General features: G+C 41.1%; 1 protein-coding gene across 3 annotated transcripts in view; it reads left to right on the forward strand.

Moving 5' to 3' along the window:
* LOC113673198 (uncharacterized) overlaps positions 1-18,486 on the forward strand; it is a 48,319-nt gene that overhangs the window by 20,187 nt on the left and 9,646 nt on the right. For 2 of the 3 annotated variants that reach the window (XM_089182363.1, XM_089182364.1), the window contains exons 13-31: positions 577-1,373; positions 1,893-3,820; positions 5,106-5,449; positions 6,070-6,648; positions 7,402-7,581; positions 7,765-7,821; positions 8,130-8,281; positions 8,393-8,856; positions 9,607-9,674; positions 9,961-11,211; positions 11,843-12,448; positions 13,472-14,119; positions 14,540-14,842; positions 15,362-15,602; positions 16,288-16,442; positions 16,934-17,134; positions 17,374-17,433; positions 17,921-18,031; positions 18,215-18,325. In XM_089182363.1, the coding sequence (XP_089038489.1) occupies positions 577-1,373; positions 1,893-3,820; positions 5,106-5,449; positions 6,070-6,648; positions 7,402-7,581; positions 7,765-7,821; positions 8,130-8,281; positions 8,393-8,856; positions 9,607-9,674; positions 9,961-11,211; positions 11,843-12,448; positions 13,472-14,119; positions 14,540-14,842; positions 15,362-15,602; positions 16,288-16,442; positions 16,934-17,134; positions 17,374-17,433; positions 17,921-18,031; positions 18,215-18,325 (8,256 nt within the window). The remainder of the gene's footprint in view (positions 1-576; positions 1,374-1,892; positions 3,821-5,105; positions 5,450-6,069; positions 6,649-7,401; positions 7,582-7,764; positions 7,822-8,129; positions 8,282-8,392; positions 8,857-9,606; positions 9,675-9,960; positions 11,212-11,842; positions 12,449-13,471; positions 14,120-14,539; positions 14,843-15,361; positions 15,603-16,287; positions 16,443-16,933; positions 17,135-17,373; positions 17,434-17,920; positions 18,032-18,214; positions 18,326-18,486) is intronic. The other variant, XM_089182365.1, reaches the window with a different exon arrangement.

Consider the following 18,486-nt stretch of genomic DNA (forward strand, 5'->3'; position numbering starts at 1 on the left):
TCCTGATGAGTTCGAGTATTCTCCCTATCAGTTTGTTGGATAATGTATGGATATTATAGGGAGAAGTTACATGTTAATCACTTCTGGGAATTATAGGATTAAACTAAGTAGTCCAACGGAGCGCCTGAGTAATAAGTTATAAGATTAGCAGAACAAAACTACGATGCCGTTTCCAAACCCTCGCAAGTCTGTTATTTAGTAGAACTGACGGAACGGAACTGATGCGTTTTCGAATTGAAAAACAAAGCATTCATTTGCTCTTCTTTCTAAAGAAACTGTAATGGTGAATTTTTACTTGGTGATAGAGTCTAGATAGCTTCGAAATGTCGTAGCTCTGTTTTGCTTATTTTCGTCAAAATTCTTCCAATTTGGGGCTTTATTCACTCCTTCATTTCAATCTTGCGTAGCTTTGTCATTTCGAGTTACTGGTTAAGAATCACTCAGCTTGAACTAGCGTGACGAGGACCTCTCAAAGCCTATAAGAGAAAACCTACAACACAGTTTCCCAAGTAGTTTTAGTGAGAATTATTGTAATTAAAAGTTTGAATGCTGTTTTTTACTGTCTTTTTCTCGTAGCTTGAGAAAGACATGGATGAACTCAAGGAGAAGCATGAATACGAACTGAGCGAAAAACTGTCCAAACAGGCAGAGCAATTTGAACAAAAACTAGAAAAGGAAGTACTAGAAATCACTGAAAAACACAAGGAAGATTTTGAGAATGAATTACAGCAAAGCCTAATTGCTACAGATGAAAAACATCAGAGCGAATTGAACGGATTGCGAAATGAACTTATGGAAGAGTTCCGAGAAAAACTTGAAGAAATGGAACAAACTCTTGGAGAACAACATGCACAGGAGTTGGAGGAGCTACGTGAAGAGCTTGAAAAGGAAAGATCCGAAGTTACAAATGCAGCTTTAGATGATCTGGGAAGAAGACACGCTGAGGAAATAGAGTTTATGAGGAACGAACAAGCACAGCTGCTTGAACAGGCTACAGAGGCAAGACGGCGTTTGGAGAAGATTCACGAGGAGGAGATCCAAGAGATCAACGAACAAGTCAAACGCGAACATGAAAAGTTGTCACGGATGAGAGAGGACTTAGAAGGAACCTACGATGACACTGCTAAAGAGCATGCGCAACAGCTGGAAAACGCGCGGGCGCAGCTGGAGCAGCAGCGGAATGAGCTGAAGGCGACGCACTTGTCGGAGCTGCAGAATTTGAAGGCCGAGTTCGAGAGGCGTTTAGTTGAAGCTGATCAGAAGCACGCCGAAGAGGTAGAGAAGCTCAGATCGCAGTTGGAGCAGGAGAAGATGGAGAGAGAGCTAGAGCATGTAAGGGAGCTGGAAAAACTTGCGGAAGATATGGAGAGAAGGTAACGTACATGTATTTAAAAAAAAATAATAATGATTAAAAAAAAGTATACGTTCAGGTGAAGTGTTTTTTAGCGAGTGTATTTTGTTATCAAAACTGCAAAGAAATTTTGAAATATTCGCCAAATATTAGAAGGGTTGTTGGCAATAACGGTACCCACGAGAGTCTCACAGATGTTCAAATCCGAGTTAGCGTCCATGAAAAAAAAAAAAAACTCCGAAGCATTTCAAAATTAGTAGTAACCTTATGTTCAATACTTTTGTTAAAAAGCTAATCAACGTTAATCCAGAAGTAAGAATCAATCAAGGTTTTCAATTCTCATGATGACCCTCATCAGCTTTAAAAAAACACGCGTGGTGTTTTGTTTTTTTTAGATGACGTGCGAGCGTGGAAAACACGCGTGGTATTTGTTTGAAGATGACGCGTGAACGTTGTAAACACGAATCAGAAATGTCGTTGTCTTTTTGTCATTCTGGTAACATGGTTAGTCGAATTATCATTTTGCATCTTCCATTGTTAGATACATCTCCAAGGAACAACAGCATGCTAGAGAAATTGGTGAACTACAAACTGAATTGCTCAAAGTCAAGACAGACATGGAAGAGAAACAGTTCTCTGAGCTAGAAAGTACCATGAAAGATCTCGGTGGAAAATATGAAGAAAACCTTCAAAAGATTGTGAGAGATCTTCAGGATAAACAAGAGCAAGAAATTGAAAGTTTAAAACTTGATTTTGAAAAGATTAAGGAAAAAGAACTAGAAGCGTGCAGAGAAGAGGTGAAAGAACAATATGAAGATGAAATACGATCGCTTAGGTCACGCCATGAGATTGAACTTGAAGATTTAAGGGGGCAGTTCCAAGAGGAAAAGATGAAGGATTTTGCGAAAATGAGCGCCAAAATGGCCTTGAAAAATGCACAGGCTTTGGAAAAGATGCGACTTAATCTGAGCGAAACACACGAGAAAGATATGGAGGAACTGAGAATGGAAGGTCAGAAAGACTACGAGAGAACTGCTCTGAGGTTATCCTCTCAAATTGAAGGGATGGAAATTGAACATCGTAAGGCACTACGGCAATTGAAAATGGACCTGAACGAAAAGCATGAAAAGGAAATGGAGGCTTTACGACGAGAGGTGAGCAGCAAAGAGGAGCTTTTGATAGATTTGAATGAGAGCCATGAAAAGGAAGTAAACGATCTAAAACGTAGACAGTTCAGTGATTTGTTAGATGAGGTATCTAGTGTAAGAGCAGAGCTTGCTTTGGAAGCAGTTCAGAAAGTGGAAGAAGCTAAGTTGGAGATGGTTGAAGATAGCTCCAGGAAGGACGCTTCTATTCAAGATTACGAGGAAAAAATACATCAAATTCTCGAGCAACATGAAAAGCAGGTCAAAGACTTGAGCGAAGAATATGAATCGCAGCTCAAAGACCTCAAAGAAGAATTAGAACTCTCCAAACAATGGATGTCCAAAGGCGTAAGCAACGAGGAAGAGTTGTTCGCACAGTATGAAGCAAAAATTCAAGACATAAAGCAGCACTATGAGAAGGAAATTGAATTTTTGAAGGAAAACAGCTTATCTAAGGATGACAGTGAAGGTGGCGACAATGAAAAATACCTGTTGGAGGAGTTGGAAAAATGTCGAGAGGAAACCGATGAGTTAGCAGCGAGGCTGGAAACTGAGAGAGAACAATTTAAAGACATATACAATAATACAAAAACTGCACAAGAAACAGAGCTTGTGTCTTTAAGGAGAGAGCTGGAAGCTAAACATCAACAAGAGCTAAAAGAAACGAAGGAGCTTTTTGCCGAAAATGTTGAAGCTTTGAAGGAAGAACTCCTTGTCGCTTCAGACGAGGCAAAATTGCAGCTTATCGCAGAGGAACTTGAGAAGAAGCATCAGATAGAACTTGACGCTCTGAAAGAACGACTTAGTGCCGAGCATCAAAATGAAATGGAAACCTTCAAAGTACAGATGAGTGAAGAGGTTGAAGCTCTCAGGGAACAGATTCTTGACTCGTCCGAACAAGAAAGGTTTGACGTTTTGAAGGATGATTTGGAAAGGGAACATGAAAACGAACTAAAGGCCCTACGTGAGCAGCTCGAGAGAGAAAACGAAGAGGAGATAGCAAAGCTTAAAGAGGCTTTCGCACAAGCTTTAGACGCTGTGCAAGCTGAGGAGAAAGCCAAAGGTGAAATACAACCGTATTCTCAAGAGAAATTTGATGAACAACTTGACGAAGTCAAGCGGCAACTTGAAGCGGAACATTTGCAAGAAATGGAAAAACTCAAAGAGGATATGTTACATGAAGTGAAAACCCTTCAGGAACAGGTTCAGTTAGCTGCTGATAATGAGGTGGAAGCCACGAGGGCTCGTTTGGAGGAAGAGAAAGACGAGATAAAAAATAGATTAGACGAAAAAATGGCCGAAGAGAGATCGCAACTTGAAGCAGGTAAAGTAAACCTTTAGTTGTTCTACGTTCTTGACGAGTAGCCTCATAACAACGAAAATTGAGAAAAAAATTCATTTGACTGCTTAACCAAAAAAAGGTGTTGGAATCTATTTTTTTGTCCTATTATTAGAATTATTTTACATCTATATTTTTTTTTTGCTTAATTTTTGTTCGTGTTCTTAGTATGACGATGAAATTTTTTTGACCGTTACGAAGTAGCCAATTGAGACGGAATTTTCCTCTTTCAATGAAGTAAATTATATACGTCTTCAACACTTTGAGCACTAAGAGAGACTAGCATCTAATTTCTCCTTACAATATCAACCCTGAATCGAACATTCAGGTCACAAGAATAAAGGAAATGATCACTAACTTAAGAGGCTCTTGATTGTTAAACAAATTCTCTTTGTCAGCACACTAGAAAATGTGTGGAGATCAGTATTGAGAATATGCATACTGATGTTTGGGTGTTAAGGGTTGAAAGAAAGCTCTTTATATATATATAATTCCAGTAATCGACTCCTTTTCAGAAACCATCTCTTGGGACAACTTTATTTCCGCGACGTTCATTACCAATTGTAATTTCTTTGTTTGTTTGTTTGTTTGCATTCGTTACGGGAAAGGGAATTGATAGGATTAACTGCCAGCATTTCCATGGTATTTTTTTTTTTTTTTTGCCTCAGAAGAATAGTTTTGAGCAATTATCGAACCAGTATTTCAGTGACCGTGTCATTTCTCAATATTTACTTACTATTCTAGATTTACTCGCTAGTTTGGAAGCTGTGAGAGAAGGTGTCAAAGCTAGCAATTCCGATTTACCAAAAGGTCCCTTGAGATCTCAAAAGACAAAGAACTGCGGTTTTCCAGGGCTGCAAAGTTTTTGGAATACATTTCGTCTTTCATAATGTTTGCCACGTGATGTTTATAGCGATTTTAGTAGCGATATCTTTGCAAAATTTCCGGTCCAATCCCTCGGTTTAGTTCAGAAAGTAATGGTGCAGACTTCAGGTTTTCAACCGCAGTAAATCAAAGGTGAAATTTCTCCCCTAAAATGCTTTGAATTCTCGTAATTTTACTGTGTCCTGACTCTGAGGTGAGACGTTTTGACATCGTTCGATGAACCTAGTTGCAAGGTTGATTGATGTACTCTGGTTCTCCGTTGATTACAGAGTGCGTAGACCGCATAGGAGCTCTTCATAAAGGCTAGATTTTCATGTAGGTTTGCCGTCTTTTCACGAAGAATTTAACCAAGGGACTCTTGTTTTGATTCTTGCATCTTTCACAGAACACCAAGCTGCCATGGCGCAAGCTCGAGAGGAACAGGAAGCCCAACATCTGAGCGAACTCGATGCTCAACAGCAAAAACACGATGCTGAGATGAAAGCATTGCAGTTGAGATTCAACGAAGAGCTGGCCACCGAGAAAGCCCAGCTGGAAGAGGAGAAAAACGCTGATATGGCACGGTTAGAAGAAGCACTCAGCGGTAACCTCAGCCAACAACAAGAGTTACAGCTACAGATGTTAAAGGAGCAGCATGATCGTGAACTCGAGGCTGTCCGAGAAGAACTGGTTCGAACTCACATGGAAAAGTTCACCGAGATGACTGCTCGGTTAGAGTCTGAACACGAGGTTTGTTTGTCTGTTTGTTTTTTAGTGCAACTTCCTTCCTAACACTTTTTGCTTCAGAAATTAAACGTTGTTAGGGATATAAAACATGTAGGACATTCATAATCTTGGAAATAGTATTCTGAAATAAGCAATAACAGTTGATATTTGAAGTGCTGTTAATATTATTACAAGTGTTGTAATTATTACGATATTTCTTTTTATTGTATTTATTTTAAAAAAAAAAAGGTTGAAGTAGAGAAATCCAGTTCGTGTGATACAGTAAATTTCTCTAATACGCTAGAAGTGGAAAAAACCTCAGACTGTCTACTTAAGAGATATTGACAATCTAATGAGGAGATTTCTTCATTTATATTTCATCACTCTCATTCTCACAAAAGCTTTTGTTCTATGTTTGGGAAAGTTTTATTCCCCGAGCAGTCCTAGTTTTTCCTAATAAATATTACCTTTGGTCCGCTTAGGAACTATTTCGTTCGCGGTTTTTTTTTTTTTTTTTTGTAATTTTGTACCCTTTTCTCAAACACAACACGCGTAGAGGCTTCAAAATTTTCATAAGAAAGTATAGTCAGTTTCATGTTCTTTTTGACACCGAGTACAATTAACCTCGATTTGTTCTGTCCTAGGCGGATCTGGAAAAAATGAGAGAATTCACACGCGCTGAGATGTCTGAGAAATTCCAAACTGAACTGGAAGAGGCCAAAGAAGTGGCTCGTTATGAACTTGAACAAGAACATTTGGAAAACCTCCGACAGCTTGAGGCAAGCCTGGGACAGAATCACGCAGAACAGCTACGCGGATTGGCTGAACTACAACAGAAACACGTAGATGAAATTCACAACCTCAAGGCTACACACGTGACGGAAATCGAACGACTTAAAAAGGAGGTCGCCCAAGCATACAACGATCAGCTTTCCGCCGTAAGTTTGGACGCCGAGAGAGAAGTTTCCCAAGTGAAGGAGGAATTAGACGAAGCTCACAGCAAAGAGATTGACGCGTTCAAAGACGCACTTGAGCGTGAAAAGTCTCGCGTACTTGCGCTTGAGGCGGTACAGGCCAGCATTCAGGCGGCCCATCATGACATCGTGCAACGGATGCAGGAGAACTTTGACAAGGAGATGGGGAATGTGAGGAGTAATGTAGACTCTGCACATGGAGAGCAGGTACAAGAGCTACAGAGCTTGTTGGAGGAGAGACACAAAATGGTAAAGATGCTAGAAAAATATTTTGGTAACATAAGGATAAATACCAATTAGGGAGGCTGCACAAACCTTACTGGGGTTAAGTCTTTGGTGAAGGTTAGCGCGGATACCTACCTTTACACTCTTTTGCCCAAAAACCCACCCACCCACCCACCCTCCGTCACTTTGTCTGTCGTTTGTGTTGTTATTTTGAAAGGATACGAAGCATTCATGAGGCAACTTGCTAGTGTTATTAGATGGAGCGTCGGCACTACACCAGATCAGATGAACTTTAGAATGGCGAAATAAGTAACTGGGAATATATGTGAAAATCATAAGTGAAAATTCATATTTATGAAAATCAATGATGAAATCAGTAGCCATAGAAAATCAAAAGACTTTTCAGGTGGCGGCTAAGATGACATGTAGAGTAGCCATGTCATCTTTTTCTTTTTTCTGCACGCAGTGCTGGCTTTCGTTGTCTCCCGGCTCGATGTTAGCATTACTTTTTGTTTCCTGGCCCGGGTTGTTCAAAGCTGGGTTAAGATAACCCAGGGTTAGTGTGAAATTTGATTTTAGGTCTGAAAGCTTTAAGAGAGTTCAGTTCAAATCTTTTTGCTCGCAATTTTATCATTGGATTTCCTTAAAGTAATAGGGAAGATTTTTCCTTAAAAAAATAATTTTTGAACAAATGGATTAATATTTAACCCCAGGCTAGTGCTAATCGGCCTTCGAACAACTAGTCCCTGGTTAACTGTTTGTGCTTGATATTGGCAGGAGCTGGACCGTGTCAAATCCGATCTCGCCGCTGCTGAAGGAAGAGCTGCTGCTATAGAAGCTGAACAGGCCAAAGGTCTTGAGGAAGTCGAGGAGCAATTCCGTAAAGAAGTGGAAGTACTACAAGATTACCTGAATTCCCGAGAGAAAGAATTTATAGCAGAAATTGATAGGACTAAGGTGGGACTGCATTTCGAGATTTTTTCTTTATAGCCTTAAAAAACTGCGGTGTTTTTAAATTCATCAGACAGAAAACCCAAACTGGACATTCAGTCTGACTTTTTTAAAGCAAAGGTATTACTGGTAATGATAATTAGCTCTGCCAATCTAGTTTTGATTTGAAATCTTTGTTCTTTTGTCTAGGATGAGAACGAAAAGCTGTTGAACAAGCTGCAGGAGAAACAGTCTCTGATTAAGGAGGTGTGTGTTAGACATTGTTTAGCAAGAGCTTTTTTTTTTCTCGTGATCAGCATCATATTGGAATGCCATGTTTAACTGTTGATATGTGATGGATGGGTTTTCAAGTTTTACTGAACTTCTAGATTTTATTATTTTGCCCGTCATTCAGTCTTCTATGATATTTTTCAGGGGTTAAAAAGTAGGTTTTTTCTTGACATTCAATTTATCACCATTTTTTCCTCAAGAAACTGCATAAAATTCACGAAAAGTTTCGTTAACAAAATTTCTATCCAAAATCTCCTCATTTTTTCCCCCATTTGACTTTCCAGATGGAGGCTGAACAGGTTCGTCTTCAAAATGATCTTCAGCGTCAGTCAGACAACTATAACTTGATTTTAACACGTCGAGACAGAGAACACCAAGAGGAAGATAATCTCGTCACCATGCTTCGCTCTGATGTGGAGAGACTAGCTGCCGAGAGGTAAGGGACCTTTGCTACAACTAAGTTACAGTCCAATGAGATTGTGTTGTCATGTTCAACTGATTGAGCTGATTCTAAGTTCAATTATTTTTATCTTCTTCTTCTTGTAAGGGATGCGTTGCAGCGAGCAAACGAGCGCCTGTTAAAGCTTCTTTCAGACGTGATGAAACAGGCGGCTTCTACCGAGGAGACGATAAACAAACAGCTTGAAGACCTAATACAGGAGACAAGCCAAAATGAAGAACAACTTACACAGTGGCCCTTACATGAATTGGAGTCCGGTACAGTAAATGAGTCCCAGATCCCACCAGACTCTATTCGTCGCCCGCAAAGCTCGCTTCCTGCCGGGCTATTGACGTCAACGCCTGCTGCGGGACCCAGTGCCCCTGCGGTCAACTTTGCGACACCAACCGGAGGCGCTACCGCTGACCTGTCCGAGTCAGAAGATGCAACGCTGACCAGTAAGACTGACTTGTCACTTCTCAGTGATGAAGGATTGGAACTGTCACAGCGACAAACGGACACAATCTTCCAAGGGCCGAGTTTGGATGAACAAGCTGAGGAACTTGTGATAGGTAGGGCCAAAAATTGTGTGGAAAAGAAAGTTTTTAGTGTCCTCATACGCTGGAAAAAAGGAACTTATCCAATATCTTGAGGAAAAAATGATGAAAGCGTTCTTTAATCGAGCGGATCATAGTTCTTCTGGAAAGAAATGGGTCTCGTTAAAACCAAGACTTTCACTCTTCTCACACATTCCACTTCTTGTCATTTCCTTTGATACGCAGTTCCGCTCACGTGTATTACAGAAATGCATGCGCTTGAGCGCATGCATTCCCACGCGTTACAAGCGTGAAACGTGCACACTGCGTGTCACTGCACGTAGCCAATCAGCAGGAACTCACTTAATGTGTGTACTGAGACACAGTTTATGTAATGAAACAAAAAGGTTGAATTATTAATTCGTCAAACGATTTCCGAACAGCCGCTTCCCTTATTTAAGAACTAGTTAGTCGAACCGTTCTGGTTGTCCATCGAAGTGGCCTGTTCCAAGAACCGACTGAACTTTATCTGGCTCAAAAAGCTCTGTCCTTTGAGTAGAGCATATCAATTTTTCACGTTTATGTATAGATTACTCTTGACATGCGTGGCAGTATGAGGCCCTAATATTGCAGACGATGGTGCAACTGATTTCTAATCCTTTTGGCACTGAAAGCCCGCGAAACACAATTTGCCTGCACGTACCCGTAAGGAGTAGGTCTGCGCGTTCTTTTGACCCCGAGTAAGAACCAGCTCTAAGAGTAATTAACTTTGCTTTCTCTTTTCAGATTCTGGGGTTCGGCTCAGATCTGCTGCGCAAAAACTTCTCGAAGTTGTTGCCACGATGACCAAACAGGTAACATCAATTTTTTTTGTTGCGCAGACAGTCGGCCTTGGGGGGGTGGGGGTGTTCATCAACGACACCATATACTTAATTGCCGCTACTTCGCAGCCGATTAAAAGCCTAACAACCAACGAGTAATACTGTAAACTTTTCTAAGCCGTTTTCAACGACTACCTACCCACCATCGTGCTTTTTTTTTTCTACTATTGAATAGCGTAAGAGTCAACTTAAGTCTCGTACGTGTCGCAACGCAGTGGAAATTTTCCTGGCTAAAGCATCATTTGAATTTTTCTTGCAGTGGAATCAGGCCCGCATGGCGCAGAAAGAGCTTCTTAATGCTACGTCTCAACGAAACGAGGAGCTCGAACAAGTAATGGCAGCCCAAGAGAATCTAATGGCGAGGTTGAAAGAGGAACTGGAGGAAAAAGAACGCCTGGCAAACGAACTGAATAAAGCGAATGAACACATGGAAGAAATGGCGGCTGAAAACGACAGACTACAAGGTGAAGCCACAGATAACGTGAACAAAGAGAACGAGGAAATGAAAAAAGAAAACGAAGAGTTGAAATCAAAAGTCGAGGCTGCCGAGAAGGAGCTAAAAGAAGTAAAAGATCGTGAACAGGAGCTGGAAGAGGTAAGACGAGTTCTTGTGTCTGAAGTGGAAGCTCTTCGAGAAGAAGGAAGGCTTCGCCTGGCGCAGGAAGTGGCGGAAAAGAATATGGAGGAAGAAGAACACTCGATGGAGTTAAAAACGTTAATCAAGGCCAGAGATGAATTGGCTGAAGAGTTAGAAACCTTGAAGGAATCCGGCGACGAGCTCTTGGAAGAGAATGATGCACTGAAGGCTGCGGTAGAGCAACTGGTCAAAGAGAAGAAAGATCTGGAGGAAAAGGTGGTGCGGGTAGAGGCGCAGAAACTCGATGAACTTGATGGCCCGGAGGAACTCAAAGCTAACGTGAAGGAATTGAGTGAGGTTTCTCAGCGACTTAAAGAAGAAAACTCTGTATTGGAGGCAAAAGTTGCTTCTCTAGAGAAAGAAGCGAATCGGTCTCAAATGACGGGTTCTGAGGCTCAAGTTATTCAAGAGAATGATCATTTGAAGAAGGAAGTCGAAAAATTACAGGAGGATATCGGCGAGTTACAGGAAGAAAACGAAAAGCTGAAGGACGCCATTGAACAATTCAGGGAGGCAGTACAGCAGCTTTGGGACGAAAAAGAAGAATTGAGTATCGAGCTGTCCAAGGCGAGAGGAGAAGACACCTTGGAGTTTGACGAGCTCCAGCAGCTGAGATTGCAGACCAAAGAACTGACGGGACAGAATGAAGAGCTTACGGAGAAGCTTAAAAACGCTGAGTTGGAGCAAGAAAAGAAACGAGAACTGCTCCAGAAGGCGCAGATTCACCTCGAAAAAATTCCTGAGTTAGAAGCCGAGGCGAAGGAACAGAATGAACTCGTGAATCAGTTGATGCAGGAACAGCTGCGGAATAAGGAAGAGATCGAGAAACTTCAACGCGCTGCGTCCTTGCAGAAGGAGGTACCCTTGATACAGGTATGCTGGATGGACTTACTGTCTGTCGCTCACAATATTAAGGATCCTTGTTTAGACCTTGAAATACTAAGTGCTCCAAAATCGAGTAATGATCATACTAAAGATCTGTATGGATCGCATAGTCCGCTCGTTTCCGCTTGCATATGTAAACTAATGTAATGTTTTTCAACTTCGCTTGTCTGACAATTGCAAATGACAATTGCATCTCTGTAAAGTAAGTTTAATGAAGGTTAATCCGATCAAAAGTTTCTTTTGATCGGATTTTATTTTCCCGGTCTTCTTGGCAAGATTTTGAGATTCGAAAAAAATTTGCTGTTATAAAATCTTAGTTTGTGTGTAGTAGGATATCTGGGCTAGTGAAGCTTATGCGCCAAGGCAGTGAGAAACCTTTCAGCAGTCTATAAAAGGTTGTCGAAAAAAAAGGACAAAATTTCACGCGACATTCTTGAAAGGAAATCAGGGTATCTAGTAATAACTGACGTTTCTCAGATTTCTTTGAAATCATGAAGTCGAGAAACCGTGACCTCTAAACTACCCACAACGTCTTTCGTCTGTCGTGTGTACTTGAGAGCTTCTTTTCCCGCCACCCTCTCGTGAAATAGCTGCATATCATTTTTGTTTCCTTCAACAGGTTACGACTGTAGAAACTGTTGAGGGAGGTATTCATGGCGAAGAATTATGGGGAGTTGATGATAAAACAGACGGCGGAGATTCCAAACAAGACGAGGAAACCGTTCAAGAATTAAAGGCAAAAGTTAACGATCTTGAGCAACAGGTAGAGAACTATAAAAAGGTCTTGGAAGAAAGTATTCAGGAGCCGGAAGCAAATAAGCTAATGGAACTCGTTGAACAGGTTCGCTCTGAGCGGGAAGACTTAGCGAGCAGGTGCAAGGAACTGGAAGGGAAAGTGAACGAGGAGGGACAATCTAAGGAAGATATGCAGGCTGCTATTGAAGAGCTGGGAACACGCTTGAAGGAGTTAGAACAGAGTAACTTAGAGTTAGAGAAGGAGCTGAGTGTAAAGACGCAATCTGAGATCGACTCGTTGGTGCAGATTAAGGATCTGCAAGATGAACTGACCAAAGCTCTGGAAGCTTTTAAGGAATTAGAGGAATTGAAAGATAAATTGCAAGAGGATTTGGAAACCAGCGAGGAGACTCAGAAGGACCTGGAGCGAGAGAAGGTGACCATGCAGAAACAGCTCAATGATGGATTTCTCCAGATCTCTGCACTGAAGGTGAGATAACTACCCTCCTTTTTCCGGTCATTTTCGTAGCCCTCCAGTGAGGGCCTTAAAAAGTTGTACTTTGATATGACCCCAGGGCGAAATCGTAACCATTCTCTTTGGCGAGACTATTATGCGTCAATCAGTTCCTCCCCCTTCAAGCAACCCCCTTGGAACTTAAACGTTTGTGGAGTAGTTTGTCCCTCGTGGCCAAATTTTTTTTTTCTGTTATATGGATTTGATGGTCAACTTTTTGAAAAAGGAAAAATCAACGAAAGTGACTTTGTACTCATTGACCAAGCTTTAAAACCTAGACCTTGTAGACCTTTACTTTTGAGCCAATTGCTCGCGAAAGTGAATTCTTAATCTTTAAAAGCATCTATGGTTAAGGTGGGTTTTCGCGGAGGGGGGGCGTCGAAGCTTCGAATTGATGGACGCATTACCTCACAGTGGCTACCCGTCAAAAGATCTACGTGGAAATGGGTTAAACATATAAAAGGGTTCGTACGGGTCCTGGGAAACCTGGAAAGTCCGGGAGTTTAAATTTGACATTTCCAAGGACTGGAAAGTCCTGGAAAAGACTACAGGTTCTGGAATATCTTGGAAATTTGCTTAATTCAAGCAATTAAGTTTTCAGAATTTACGTTTTAAGAAATGTATGTAGACCGTAAGAAGAATTGATTTTGAAATCTTGAGAACGAAAGGGTTTGAGGTGAAATTTGAAGCCCTGCACAAATCAATCTGAGTCCTGGAAAAGTCCTAGAAAATTCCTTGAAATTTGTTTCTAACACATAACTGCGAATATGGAATTCGGAGTTCTAGCGTGTCTTGATAATCCAAGAGGAACAGTTGTATTATTGCTCATTGTATGCCAAGGAAACTGATCCAAAACGGCTTTAAGTCAATCTTCTCCAATAGAACCTGCTCCAAGCAATCGAGTTTTTGTAGTTTTACCTCCAAGGAACCTTAATTTGTAATAATCTCCTATTTAACCATTACCTATGTGTTACTGGGAAATTTCTTTACCCTTTTAAGGAGCAGCTCAATCGGACAAAGCACGAGGGTGGAGCAGAACGCGACGAAACCCCAACCCCTGTCCGAATGCTCCGAGATGAACGCGAAGCTTACGATCGTAAAGACGAAGAATCTCGAGCGTTAGCCGAGCAATTAGACACGTTCAAAGAGGCTCTTGACAAGAAAGAAGACGAATTGAAAAACCTGGCGGAGCAAATGGAAGAAATGAATCTGATGATGGAAGAACAGCAGAAACTATTGGAAGATCAGCACAGCAAACTAAAGGAACAAGAAAATTTGATAAATGAGCGCGAAGACCGCACGAAAGAATTGGAAAAACTATTGCAAGAGAGCAAAGAAGGGGTGGAAGATAAGGAAGAGTTTGACAAAGCGCTCAAAGGGAGCCAAGATGCTTTGGTCCAACAACAAAAGGTCATTGAAGAGCTCGAAAGTAAAGTAAATGCCATGGAGCAGTTGACAGCTGAGAACGGAGAAAAGTTAAGAAATGCAGAAGAACAGTTGGCTTCTAAAGAAGAAGAGATGAGGCTACAGGGAGAACAGCTTGCCACGAAAGGAGAAGAAATCAAATTGTTGCAGGACGAATTAAATCGAGAGAAAACTGTGAAGGAAGAGAGGGATTCTGAAGCAAAAACCCTTCTAGCCAAGCAGGTTAGTACGAAACCGGATGTGACGTAATGCGTGCGCGAGTGAGTGCGCGCGCGAGTGAATGCGTGAGCGATTCGCGATGGTCTTCGTTTGTTTGCGTAATAAGTATTGAGCTCATGGTAAGACGACTGTGTCAGTTTTACGATGCACAGAGAACAGATCATGTTCATTAGATTAGAAAGTTTTCAATCCAGCACGAAGACTTAAGCTGTTTTGCAATTTGCAAGAAATTGTTTTCGTGACATCTCTTGAAGTTTCCTGATTTCAAATGCGCAGAATTTTTGTTCGCATGTTAATAGTGTAAACGTGAGGCCTCTTGGCTTGCATTATGCTGAATATGGTGCTGTTCACGGCAGTTAATCCTTTTAATTTGATCCGTATCACACTCTAACAAAGTGATTTTGTTCTTTTTTTTTTCTGTAGTTAGAGGCGATGAGTCAAAAATTAAATCAATCGCAAGAGATCGTGCGAGCCAAAGAGCAAGAAAAAGAACAGATTCGTAAAAATCTTCTGGCCGAGTCGCGCCAGTTGGCAGCTCTCCGAGCAGAGATGGACCAATTACGTGAAAAATTCAAATCTCAAGAGGACAGTCACGCGTCTGTAATCACTGACTTACAAAAAACGCACAGAGATGAAGTCAACGCCCTTAAAGCGGAGCTGACAAGGGGGGTACCCACGGGAGCTGAAGATACCTTAAGTCCAAGTCAACAGCTTGTCTTTGAACAGGTTAGGTGTTCTTTGCAAACTAGAAATTAAGGGTGTGGCTGCCTGGTTACCTAACTCACACTTTTATTTGTTTGAAAAATGAAGAGCGTATAATTTTTCTATAACTACTGATCGGTGGAGCTGGAGAGCAATGCCAGTTTTTATCAACTTACTCTGTTCTTTGCTTCGATTTATTGTTGGCTAAGAAGTTGGTTTTGAGACGATCGTAATTTTTCTACCAAACGTTGAAGTGGACTTTCGCTAATTTACTGTCAATGCTTGAACTGATTAAAGTGAAATGTTAATCGCCCAAAGTAAATAAGAGCGAAAACGTGTTTGGTTTACCGTTGCCATATTTTGGTCGAGAAAGTGGCTCAAGTTTTGAAGACAAATCACAGAGCGAAGCGAGCAAGAACCAGTGCGCTCTCGGATCACTTTCGACACGCAATTCACGTTTTTGCAGATTGTTTTTCGACCACTTTCTCGTTCGTAAGTGTACAGTGTCGTGATATTTATTTCCGTGTTAATGCATATCAATAGAAACTAAAAGGTGTTGAGGAAAACCTCAAACGGCAATACGAGAATCAGCTGGTGGCTGTGAAAGAGAACGAGGAGCAGAGACGACAACGGGATATAAAACAAGTGAAGGCTGAACTAGAGATGGACAACTTGACAAAACTGAACAATCTGCGGAAAGATCTGCTCACCACACATAATGACCAGGTGAACAGAATGCGACAGGATCATCAACGAGAGATAGAGCGTTTGATGACTATATCAGGTTGGTGGTCAATGTGTAATACCTCATACGTTGGTATTCCTGCGGTGGGAGGTTGGTCTTCATAGGAGATATGCAGTTTATCCTCTATATAAGCAATAGCGCTCATTTGGCGCGAAATTTTGCGCGGACTCTATCTGTTCCAACAATCGAACAGTTCTCCGAGAGCGTAGCGGGAGGAACACTGTGAGTCTCGAGGAACAGATTATGTCCAAGGACAAATTTACAAGCACAGTTTTACACCAAATGAAGGCTATTGTGTATGTTATCCTTCCAATATTTTTCAACGCGATATGAAGATTGTAAAAGAAAAAAAACATGTTCCTTCTTTTGTAAAAACCTTATAACGCACTTTCATTATGAATTAACTTTTTAATGAAAAGTTTTCCTTATAGGACGTAATGTTTGAAAATTGGGAAATGTCACTTAGGGTATATCCTTGGATATTCCACAGTTTTAACTGAATCACTTGATGCCAATTACTCGCGGGCAAAATATTTGATTGATTATAATTTCAGCGATTACTATAGTTGAGCAATGTTTTTTTTTTACTGCTCTGAAAGTTACTCAGCCGAATGACAGACTTAAGTTTCTGCCGCCGTTAGAAGATCCAATTAATTTTTAATTACAGACTACACACGAATCCTATATTGACGTAAAAGAGGTCTTAATTTTTTTCTATGTATAGGCATCGAATCTGCGTCACCAGAGATGCGCGTGCGTCTTAACTCGGCGTTGGATGAGAACGAGCGACTGGACAATGAACTTGTTGGACAGCTCGTACGGCAGGCTCGCGTTAAGTCAGCAACTACTTCACCTCTAAAATCCCGAAACACTATCGAAGTAAGAGAGGGTTTTTTCTAATGCATGCTTGATATATCAGTTATTATCCATTTATGAGAAGGCTGATCTGTAAACAGATCAGTGAAAGACAAACTTGTGGCCAAAAGGTGAAATTGTGAGCACACTTGATTTCGGATGGAGTGTCTTGGTTCGAGCCTGGGCCCATTGTACTATAATTGTGCCCAGCGGGAAAAACGTTAATGAAGCTTACTAAATGTAGGTGGTAACCTGTGATGGGCTCGCATCCCACCCAGGGGAAGTAACAATACTCCAGGTCGCTTTACGCTGGCGAAATAGGAGAGCTATCTAGCGGCTTGGGCCATCTGAGTCGGGCACAGATCTGGTTTTGCCAATTGTAAAGACGCAAGTGGCCCTTATTACGCAGAAAAAGACACTGTTGGCAAGACAGCTCTTTACATCAGACCGAAGTAAATGTTACCCCTGTTTGAGGTATCTTACAAAGAGTGTATCGCATATCTTCTCTTTACCAGGGTCTCCTCGACAATCTTCATACCGAGGCTGAGACCATCCAATCACTTGTCAGTGCAGTATCTCCGTCACCTCAAGACCGATCACTTGCAAGCTCGGATGTAACGGTTTTACAGTCTTCTTGGTCAGCGGAGAAACAGGCGTTACTTGAAGCTGTCCAGTCTTTAAAAAATCTTGTGGCGCAAACTCGAAAGGCTTCCACGGTAAGGGCTGGTTTTTCACCGCTAACGATAGAGTTGATCTAGCGACAACTAGATCATTAGAGTCTCAAGCACTCGCAGGGGTTGAAAACTAGCCTTGTGATTGCTTGGTTCTTCTGTTTCTGCTAAATACTACGACACTTTTTTTTTTCCACCATAATCAAGCCTGCACTGAAGTTGCAATTTTAAGGTTGCTCTTTTACTCGTTCTTCCTTCTAATACCATGGTAATTTTTTCTCCAGCCCTCCAAACTTCACGAGGAAGCTGATTGGCGGGCAGATTTGTTAAACGCCGTACAAAAGGTACGTATGTGTTTTTCTTTTCAGCTTTGTTGACCCAAAATAGTTAATGCCATATTTGCTAACTACAAGTGCCCGAGCCATGCGGAAAAAGGGGTAATCGTATGTAAAGAAATATAAAAAAACTTGCACAAACGGACATAAACACGAGCAAGAAAGGGGCTAAGGCTGTGTACCCATAAAAATAAATTTCAAATGCATCCATGAACCAATCAGTTTTGGGTTTGACAGATTCTTTCAAAAAATTCTTCGACAAAGTAGGACTCCTAGATTTGAGATTTTTTTTTTTTTTCAGTAGAATTTCACAGTCAAGCTCCTTTGTAACCAATTTGGAATTTTTCTTGATTTTTGAGGGTGTTGAAATGATAGGATAGCCACGGGGAAGTCTGGTGTCATATAAATCCAATTCTTAATACTTTTGACAAATTAACTAAAATAAAACAGGAGTCTATTAAAATAACAATTTCATTTGTTTCGTGCACCTTTAAAGGTATTCGAGAAAGACAGGGATGTCATTGTGGCAGAGCTGAGGACCTCACAGATTACTAACGGTCATGACTCTCCCGGGGCCAGATTACTGCGGGATCAGATACACGCACAGGTACAAATCATCCCGAGTCATACTCTTTGTACTTCTCAAAACTGGTGATTGGTTGGCAAAGTTACTCCACATTCTTAATTTTCATACTCTTTCAATTGTTTTAAATTCTCATTGAATCATAATTTTGAAGGAAAAATCTTGGCCTTTTGGATTAATGCGCAATTTTACATATTTTTTTTTTAGGATGAACTAACGAGTCGTGTTATGGAACACCTTCGTACAAAGGATCGTGATTCTTTGCTAGCTGAGATTCACGAGCTTCGTAAGACCTCTACGAAACCGTTGAAGGAGCAGGTATGAGTCTGATAACACTAGTAGCATATTAATAGGTGTTTTGGTTATTTATGGTATCTAGAATTGTTTACATTGAGGTGACTCAAACGACGCAAATCAAGGGAAATGCCTGGGACTTCGTTCTTAAAACTCTAACCCTTCGTTCTTAAGCTGTTATTTTT

This window comes from Pocillopora damicornis, chromosome 9, assembly GCF_964200805.1.
Source record: "Pocillopora damicornis chromosome 9, jaPocDami1.2, whole genome shotgun sequence".
Lineage (NCBI taxonomy): Eukaryota > Metazoa > Cnidaria > Anthozoa > Scleractinia > Pocilloporidae > Pocillopora > Pocillopora damicornis.